This window comes from Muntiacus reevesi, chromosome 2 (assembly GCF_963930625.1).
Source record: "Muntiacus reevesi chromosome 2, mMunRee1.1, whole genome shotgun sequence".
NCBI lineage: Eukaryota > Metazoa > Chordata > Mammalia > Artiodactyla > Cervidae > Muntiacus > Muntiacus reevesi.
The window spans coordinates 9,692,216-9,702,298 of NC_089250.1; the positions used below are offsets into that span (position 1 = coordinate 9,692,216).

At 46.8% G+C, this 10,083-nt stretch overlaps 1 protein-coding gene across 6 annotated transcripts in view; it reads right to left on the bottom strand.

Moving 5' to 3' along the window:
- The window catches only part of KIF16B (kinesin family member 16B), a 283,334-nt gene extending 273,819 nt beyond the window's left edge, over nucleotides 1-9,515 (bottom strand). For all 6 annotated transcript variants that reach the window (XM_065920888.1, XM_065920885.1, XM_065920886.1 and 3 more), the window contains exon 1: nucleotides 9,382-9,515. In XM_065920888.1, the coding sequence (XP_065776960.1) occupies nucleotides 9,382-9,428 (47 nt within the window). In that variant the 5' untranslated portion in view covers nucleotides 9,429-9,515. The remainder of the gene's footprint in view (nucleotides 1-9,381) is intronic.
- Nucleotides 9,516-10,083: the final 568 nt, after the last annotated feature.

The following is a 10,083-nucleotide window of genomic DNA, read 5'->3' on the forward strand; positions in this document are numbered from 1 at the left end:
TGGAGCTAAAAAAAATTCACTCCTGCGGACTGTTGTCAAGAATTAAATTAGATAATGATGGCAAAGGATTTAGCAGAGTTCCTAGTGAGTGAGTGCCTAGAAATAGTAACTGATGACAAAAATCACTTACCAACACTATTACAGTGAAAGCAATTTCTCAACTGACTTTAAATTCTATATTGAAATTTGCTCCACGTTTCGAAGAAGAGACTGCTGATCACAGAAAACAGTTCCTTCCCCTCCGTGGGGCAGCAGCAATGAATAATGAATATGCTTGAAAATGAACAGGGCAGGAAACACAAGCTCGGTGTAGAGCTGGAGGAAGAGAAGGGACCCACCCAGGACCCTCTGGCGGTCCCTCCCCTGTGCCTGACGAGAGTCACTGGGCTGAATCCAAGGGGAGAAGGACTACCTTTCCGTCAGGGGTTTCTCCAGGCAATCCAGGCCACCGAGAACGACCAGAGGCCCTGCCCTGGGGAGAGGATGGGGGTGCTGGGGCGTGGTCACATCAGCCCCAGGCCAGAAGTATAACATATTTCCTCCCACAAAACAGGCCTTAGCAAGATTGCGTCCCAATTCCAGGATCCACAAAAACAGAAAAAGCTATTGAAATAATTTAGGAAATTAATCATGAAACGAGACTGTGTAGGCTAAATCAGCTTTAGACCGAAGTGCTCTCTCTACATTGCACTACTGGACATTATAAAACAACCTCTGACACAAACGCACACACACACAGATGCCATGAATAAAATAAAGCAAAGTTTAATATGAAATTACACTTACTAAATACTCAAGTCACTTAACATATTTCAAACTTCTGGTACTCACATGTGCAAGTGCATCAAACATATTAAGATAGTTTTAAATTTTGTGTATGAAAAAAAACACCAGTCATTTGCTTCAGGTTACCTGTCAACTCCACCTGAAAGCGGAGGAAGTCAAGTCTTTCCTAAAAGAAAGGAAAAAGCCTCCATCTGCCCTAGACTCCATGAGTCAGGGTCAGGGCCAGCACAGTGCTCCCGGGGGAGTCTCCCCACAGAGTGGGCCCCACCGTTACCCACCCTAGTGCCTACTGCCTGGATCCCCCACCAGCATCCTAAGCCAACTCAATTCACCACCGAGGCCCTTTACTCCAACCTGCTCAGCCCACCTCCTAACCTTGGGAAAGGTCATGTCTCCACTTAACAGGGCCCACTCAGCCACTCAGTCAGTCATCTGGCTCGTCCCCTCTCTACGCCCTACTGACAGGTCTTCAGAATGTTTCTTGCAAATGCAAAACACAAGATATAAAACAGTTATACATTATGCTGCTACACAATCAGGGAAAAAGAAAAGACTGGATTCAAATGCACCAGAATTTTGGATCATCTCTGGATCATGAAATTATGAGCAATTTTAAATTTGATTCCTTGGGTACACTTTTCGCACACACTTTTTATAAGCACACATTATTTTCACAATCAAAACAATATTGTGAAAGTTTTTTCAGGGTCTTGTTCATAAGTTTCAATCTCATGCCCCTTCCTATTACTCAGAACTCCAGCCTCATCCAGAGTCCCAGCCCTCCCAGTCGCACTCCAGTTCTCTGAACGTCTGCCCGCTCCAAAGACATCGGGGCTTGCAGCCCAGAATATGGCAGCAAAGTCAGTGGGATAGTAGGGCAAAAAAGGCACTCAGCACCGCCCTTGGGAAACAGTCAAGCAATGCTCACTGTTGCTAGAGCTGGTCGTAGTAGTATTTCTCTACACTGCTATTGGACGAAACTTCTGAAAAGCCATCAGCAGCTCCCAGCGCCTAAAAAGAGCAACCAGTATTTACAGGGCCCTTACGCTGAGGCCTGATACTGTTAGCAAGGGTTACTTCATGCAAAAACCATCTCAGCCCCACGAGGGGCTCCCGTGACAATCTCCACCTCACAGGTGAAGAAACTGAAGCCCAGAGCACCTGGGTAAAGCACCAGACCCAGAACGAGGACGCGGCAGAGCTGGGGGTCAAACCCAGCCTGGCCAGCCTTCCCGTCCACCGGAGGTGTCCACGAGGACGGACATGCCCTGCTCCACATGTAGACACTGAGCACTTGAAATGTGAGTTGTACAGCTAAGAAACTACATTTTACATCACATTTAATATTAATATAAGTAGCCGCACACAGCCACAGGCTACGACACTAGCCAGCACAAGACGGGACTATAAAAGCCCCAACTCCCAAGCTGAACAAAGAAATGTCCGCAGAAAACCCTGCCTACCAACCTCTCAACCAATCCTTAGCAAAATCGCCAGTTCGTCTAAGATCCCCGGTAACTGTATTCGGTGCCATCTGCCAGGCATCCCCACCTGTCCTCATCTGAGCCTTCTGTACTATGCGGGGGGGCGGGGAACTCATTCTCCACCATGACCGAGCTGTGTGACCTCAGGCAGGCTGTCTGGGTCTCTGAGCCTTCGTCCTCATCTGCAGAACGGAGGGGCTGTGCTACCTTTCAAAGGGCATCAGTCAGTCAAGCACTTCACAGACCCTCCGTAAATGGTGGCCGCTGACACCCCTTCTTCAGGGCTCAATTCAGTCTCCACCCTCTCGTCGAAGGGACCCTGGGAAGCTACGAGACCTCTGCCTCCAGCCTCCAGAGCCCCAGGGAGGCCCCGACAACCACACGCGGATTCTGTCGCTGCCAGCGTGTGTGGCTCTGGCCCTGACTTCTCCGCCAGCAGCTCTGCCATCAGTGAGCCCGGGAGGACAAGTGCCCGGCAGAGGGCTCCGGAGGGAGGCGGAGCCAGCTCAGCCCGCTTTATCATCTGGGGGGCCGTTTATTTCCCCTCTGTCAAGTGGGGGTGGAAAGCCTGTCAGTGAGTTGGTGGCAGGGGGAAAGGAAGCGGCCGAGGTGAAGAAGCGAGCGCATGCCTGGCGCAAGCGAGGCGGCGGCTCCACAAAACACCTCCCACCCGAGGCTGGTGCCATCGCAGAGGCCTCCTCGGAGCTACCTTCCCCGCCACGCCTGCTCTCCAAATGGGAAGACTTCAGCAGAGCCTAAAGACATCAACCCCAGTCAAACAACCACTGGCATGTTTTCTTTTCCTTTTAACTTGACAGACATGACAGCAAATTCTACCTGAGAGGCTAATCCGGAAGAGAGGCTGAGAACCGTCATGGATAGAAGGTGAGGGGTGGCCCGGCCTTGTCAGATAAGAAAACGCATTACAAAGCTAACATCTGTTCTGCTGCCGGCACTCAACAAAAAAAAATCTGGGGGGAGAACATTTTTAAAATACAAGTTATTGCATAAAGGAACGATCGTGAAATTCTAAAACTAACAGTAATAACAGCAGCCGTGGCATCCCACTCCAGTACCCTTGCCTGGACAATCCCATGGACGGAGGAGCCTGGTGGGCTGCAGTCCATGGGGTCGCCAACAGTCGGGACACGACTGAGCGACTTCGCTTTCATTTTTCACTTTCATGCACTGGAGAAGGACATGGCAACCCACTCCAGTGTTCTTGCCTGGAGAGTTCCAGGGAGGAGGGAGCCTAGTGGGCTGCCGTCTTTGGGGTCGCACAGAGTCGGACACCACTGAAGCGACTTAGCAGCAGCAGCAGTCTTCACAGAGCCCATGCTATATGCCAGGCACCACGTGTAGAGCTTTGCCCCATGCATGTATCTCGAACCTCATGAGTGTTCTTCACACTGCCAACTGCAACTCATCAGTAGATCTTAAAGTCAATTTAGCAGACCTAAAAATAGAAATTTGGGGGGTTTCCCTAGAGGTCCAGTAGTTGAGACCCCGGGCTTCCATTGCTGGGGCTGTGGGTGGGATCCTGATCAGGGACCCAGGATCCCACATGTCCCAAGATGTGGCCAAAAAATTAATTTTTAAAAAAATTTTAATAGAAAATTTTTAAAATGAGACACAATAGGATAAAATCAAAACTATGAGTGACTTGCATGTAACACTTCATAAATCTTTTACATATCTACAGGGCTTCCATTTTCAATGTGTTTCTTATTGTGAGTCATAGTAAAAAGTATTTGGAAAAAGACCTTGTCTCACAAAAGATTTTATAAGGTATATATAATTATCATCACATTTTGCAGATGTAAAAACTGGGGCTTAGGACAATTAAGTCTCTTGCTGAAACGTACCCAGCTGGTAAATGACAGCTAAAACTGGAACCCAGGCCGTCTGCCCTCAGACCCCTACCATGTAACCCTGGTAGATAGGATGGATGACTCTGAAGAATCACCTAGTGTTTCCAAGAAAAAAACAAGCAACTGAAACCGACAGGAAATGGACAAATTAGTTCCCAAATTATTATTTTGCTGGCTCTTCAGAAGGAAAAAAAAAAAATCTATCTTGTAAGACCGTAAAAAATGAAACCAGTCAAAAAAGAAAAGATGAGGCATCAGACCAGGGGAAGAAATCACCAAGAAAAAGGCAGAGACAGTACATAAATAGTAAGCTTTTGCCCACAAAAATTATGAATGAATGAAGTGTCTGCTGACATTTTATATATGTTATAAAGCATAGCTGTGACTGTGCTAGGAAACTGACTTCTGGTCAAGTTAACTATCTTCCTCAGTCTGGAAAATGGCATGATAATCACAGCCTCTACCTGTTGATATTATGAGAAACATTAAATGAGCTTCTGCACCACCGGTCCAGAGAAAACTCTCAATAAAGGGAGAGGCTGTTACTTGATGGAATGTAATGGCTTTTTCAAACCTCAAACTACTACTTCTGCCACATAACCAAAAGTCACAAGGTGGTGCTGGGGTTCAGGGGGGGCCACCCCAAAATGCACCTCCATGGCATACTGATTGTTTTAAAGCTACTTAAGAAACGGCCAACCTATGAGGGACACTCTGAACCTCCTCTCTGTCTCCCTGAACTCCCTGAAAGCAAGAAATCAATCTTCCATGGGAACGGCATACACCCTGCCTGCGGAGGTGGAAGGACACCCCTACTGCCAAAGACAGGGGATTCTGGACTTTGTTCTTTAATGTGCTACCCCAAGGGGCTTCCCTGGGGGCTCAGTCAACATAGGAGGCGCAGGTTCAATCACTGAGTCAGGAAGATCCCCCGGAGAAGGAAATGGCAATCCACTTCAGTATTCTTGCCTGGGAAATGCCATGGACAAAGGGCCCTGGTGGGCTACAGTCCACAGGGTCACAAAGAGCCACACACCACTTAGCAAAGGAACAACCACCCCCAAGCCCAAACCCTGTTTAGATTCCTCACGAATTGGGCACACAAAACCTAAGGTTCTTTGACCTATCAATTCCTTACAAATTTGTTTCTTTTCCGCCTGTTAACCTTTCATCAGTTTCATTATTAGACCAGCCACAAGAACTCACCAACAGGGAGAGGAAGAAGTTTCCTCCTCCTGGACAATTATTAAAAAGGAATGCATCACATTCTGTCCTTAATCAAGCACTGGGTGCCTCTTCAGAGGACTGGTGACCACACAGGCTCCTGGCTCAGAGTCAGTATCTCACCCCCTTGCCCCATCCTTCAACAGGATGCAACCCAACCGCCCTATCACCCCAGGCCTCTCCTTCCTGCTGCCTGCTTCCTGTTTGCATCCAGGGCTGTACCCTTGTTTGCAAAAGCCAAGACAGGGAAACAACTTAAGGGCCCATCAACAGATGAATGGATAAAGAAGACATGACCACACACACACACATAAATATGAGTATGTGAATATTACCCAGCCACGAAAAAGAAGGAAATCCTGCCACTTGCAACAACACAGATGAATCTTGAGGGCATTATGCCAAGTGAAAGCAGCCAGAGAAAGAGAACTACTGTATAGATGGCCCTGATGGGGGTCAAAAGTCACGAACTTTCAGTTATAAGGTAAGTCCTGAGGGTATAATGTACAACGTGATGACCTCCAGTTAATACCTCTGGAAGGTATCTGAAAGCTGTTTCGAGAGTAAATCCTAACAGTTTTCATCACAAGGGAAAAAAGATTTTTTTCTTATTTTTGGAACAACACGAGATGATGGATGTTAACTAACCTTATCGTGGTAATTATTTCACAACACAAACAAGTCAAGTTATTATGCAAGTCAAGATATTATTATATCTGACACTTATAAATATGTCAATCACATCTCAGTCAAACTGGGGGAAAATTCTTTTAACAACTTCCTTCAAACCTCCTGGACAATGAGCTAAAAATTCTTTCTGTGGCGCCAATGACTTCTTGGATAACTCTTTAAAATTACATAAACAAGTTTTGAATTATTAATTATAAAACTACCAAGAGCAAAGTAAAATCTCAAACAGTGAAAGGAAAAAAACGTCTTCTATCCTTGCCTAATAGACTCTTCATCAGTTCTCCTCCCCGGAGTTAGCTGTCAGGCTTCTTGCGAATCACTCTATACAGATATGGCCATGTGTGTGCATGTATGTGTACATTTTTAACTCTACAACAGTGTATGTATCTGTGAGTATCTTGCTTTTCTTACTTAATTCTCTATCTTGGAACTCTTTTTAAGACAAAGATCCTAAGAGTCTTTTGTAAGTATCAAATTGTATTCTACCAAATGACTAGGCCACAATTTTAAAATTCCATTACTGGACATTTAGGTCATTTATGATTTTGTTGTTGTTGTTATACAAAGAATGATGCAGAAATATCCTTACACATACATCTTGATAGATAAGAACACAATCTATAAAATAAAATCTTAGAAATGAAATTTCTCAGCCAAAGAGTTTATAAATTTCATATCTTGACAGCTACTGTCAAATTTCCCAACATGAAAGTTTCAAAGGTGTTGACCCTTTATGATCCCATCACCAACACGCGAAGTTCAGTTAATATTCACCAATCTCACTGGTGAAAAATGGTTTCTTACAAACACTATAACCTGCACCTCTTTCCTTATGAGTTAAGTCAAGCACTTCTGGTTGGCCATTAGTATACCTCTTTCCACTTCACTGCCAACTTCCAGAACATTTTCTCTCCTTGAAATTGCTCTTTGGAAGGTTATCAACACTTGTCTCCTAGACCAAAGAACTCATCTTACTGGCATCAGCAGAGCACCATCTTGGCAACACCAGACACCAACCACCACCTCTTTCGGGAGCCCCTTCTCCTTTCCTTTCACGACCATGCGCTGTGCTGGTTCTCCTACACCGCTACAGGCCAGTCATCTCCCTGGAAACCTAAAAGAAGCATATCCCAGCGCCCAACCTCTGATTCCCTCTTCTGATGGTAAACACTCTTCTTTTTTAATCTACTGTGTATCTGTGCTTTATACATAAAAATAAGGTTTCTAGGAACTTCCCTGGTGGTCCAGTAGCTAGGATTCTGTGCTCCCAACACAGGGAGCCTCGGTCTGATCTCTGGGTCAGAGTATCAAGATACTGGATCCGGCATACTAGATCCTACATGCCACAACTAAGACCCAGCACAGCCAAATAAATAAACAAAATGTTTTTTTTTAAAAATTTCTCCTGAGAAATCACTACCTCACTGTAACATTCTTAAACTGTCACCCGTGTGCTAACAATTTCCAAATGCCAATCCTCAGATCACCTGAGATTCGTGTTTTCTTCCAGTCTTCTCGACACCAGCAAAGAAATGTCCTTCTGACACTTCAGACAGTGAACCTCATCAACACTTGGGGGAGCACTCATTCTAATGGGACGCTGTGCTTGTATTTGACATTTACTGCATCTCCTGAAACTCACAAACCCAAGAGAACACACCTTCCCCAAACCTCTCCCACCTTAAGCATCAAACCTCAGTTAGCGACTCTCTATTCTTCCCCTCTCCCCACCTTCCACCCAATGAACTGCCAATTCCTGTCAATTCTGCCGGCAAACTGTCTCCGTGGATCTTTCCAGCCTTCCCATCCCCACCTGGAGCCAGACTTCTGCTTCCTTGTGCTCAGTCGCTCAGTTGTGTCCGACTCTTTGACCCCATGAACCGCAGCCCGCCAGGCTCCTCTGTCCATGGGATTTCCCAGGCCAGAATACCAGAGTGGGTTGCCATTTCCTTCTCCAGGGGATCTTCCTGACCCAGGGATCAAACACAGGTCGCCAGCATTGGCAGAAGCTTAATAAATGCTTTCTAGTTACTCAACACAATCTTGTAGCATGTGCTCCAAAGCTTCTTTAGTTCAAAGAAGGAAATGAAGGTTCATTTGTTGTACATGTAAATCCAAAATAGAGAACAATCTTTTAAAAACATCTAAATGGGGCCCATTTGTTTTGTAGGACTGAATATATATAGAAATGTATATGTCTGACTTACCAAAATGTCAAACTTCTTCCCTAAAAAGCTTTAGAAATAACTTAAAAATCACAAAAGCACTGGTTTCCAATAGTTACAAATCAGAATAACGACTTCCTATCTGCCAACAGAAAAACAGATTCAGGTGAATCAAAGAAGGCTGCAGCAATCTCTTGATTTTATAATCCTCTGATGCCTCAATCAGCTATCAGAACTAACAAACAATGACCTCCAAAGTCAACTCAAGAAAAGTAGCAAAGGCCACATGGCAAGTTAAAATGTTCAACTTGCTTGAGAAGCCAATAAAAACAAATGGCCTTGTGTGAACTGCTCCTACCAATTGGGAAGGACACATCCTATTTAGATCCACTTCATTCTTTAAAGCTAAACCAATTTTAAAAGTAACTATTCTAAAGCCAGTGATTATAGTCACTGAAAAGGAAGAACAGATTATTCTTCAGAGAATGCAGAGTCAAATCATTCTGTAAAGCATCACTTAGTAGAAACATTCAAGATTAAATTATAACCACCTCCCTATTAACATCGGCATATTTCAAACACGTGTACTTCAGTGTCCTTGAATTTTTTCTCCCAGGAAGCAAAACTTATTAAAGTTTTCCCATCCGCTCTTCAACCTGAAGTTAAGGACGGCGAAACTACTGATCAGGAGTCAAGGTTCACGTTCGGTGAATCACAATCATCTCTTATTAAGAAATTAAAAAGTTACAGAGATAATAGTGAGAGAACTTCTGAGTTGGCACAATTGAGGGGACTTCGCCTCACAGCTCTGGTGCCCCGTAACCAGGCTCGTGAATTTACACCTTCAGGAAAGTGACCCCTCGATGCTTTTCAAAGGGGGAGGGAAAAACTTCCTCAAATTCTCAGGACCGGGAAGAGTTTACAGGAATCTTCTCCGTGGCGCCGTAAACTCTGTACCCCCGAGTCCCCTCCGGAGCAGTGTAAAAGCGAGAGCCAAGCTTCAAGTTGCCCCAGGCCCCCAGAGGCCACCACCGGGCCCGGGGGGCCGGGGACCGGCTCTGGACCCCAAGTCCAGGACGGCTCTGGAGGGGAGCCGGACACCAGCTCCCTCCGGGCGGGGAAGCGCGCGGGGGCCGCCTGCGCCCCAACCCCTGTACTCACCTGCGATTCATGGGCCGGACCCTCACGGCCACCTTGACCGAGGCCATCGCTCATGCCGGCCCGGCCCGCGTGCGCTCGCGCGGCCCCGCGCCCGCCGCAGCCCGCGGCTCCCGCCCCCTCCCCCTGCCCCCGCCCCCGCGCTCGGGCCGGACTCCGCGGCCGCGGCTGCCCTCCGGCCCCGCCTCTGAGCATGCCCAGAGCGACTCCGGCCCGCGTGATCCGCGCTCCGCGCTTCGGCGGCGCCCGGGCGGCGCGCGGGGGCGGAGCCACGGTGCCCGGGAGCCGCTTCCGAGGTCAAGAAATCAGGTAGTTCGAGCCTCAGGGCCGCTGGGCACGGGGCGATTTCAAGAAAGCCTGAAACCCAACCTCATCTCTTGAAAAAACTGGAAGGAGGCAGAAGAGGAGTTCGCAGCAATTTAGGGCCAGCTCAAGAACCACAGACCTGAGGTCAGATTACCAAAAACAGTATTTCAGCCCTAATCAAGGACCTGGCTTTACCCCACCGGGGGAGTTAACTCATCCAGTTTAAAACCGGAGCAGAGAGATTATCACAGCTGGATAGTGGGCCACGCCTCAGGTCCTCTCTACTACTCTGAAGCTGTCTGAGCCTGTGTTCTGGACCCCTCAATCCAGGGATACGAAGAAATGAAAATAAAAAGGGTACGGCAAGAATTGCTATATTGGCTGAAATCAGATCTTAAT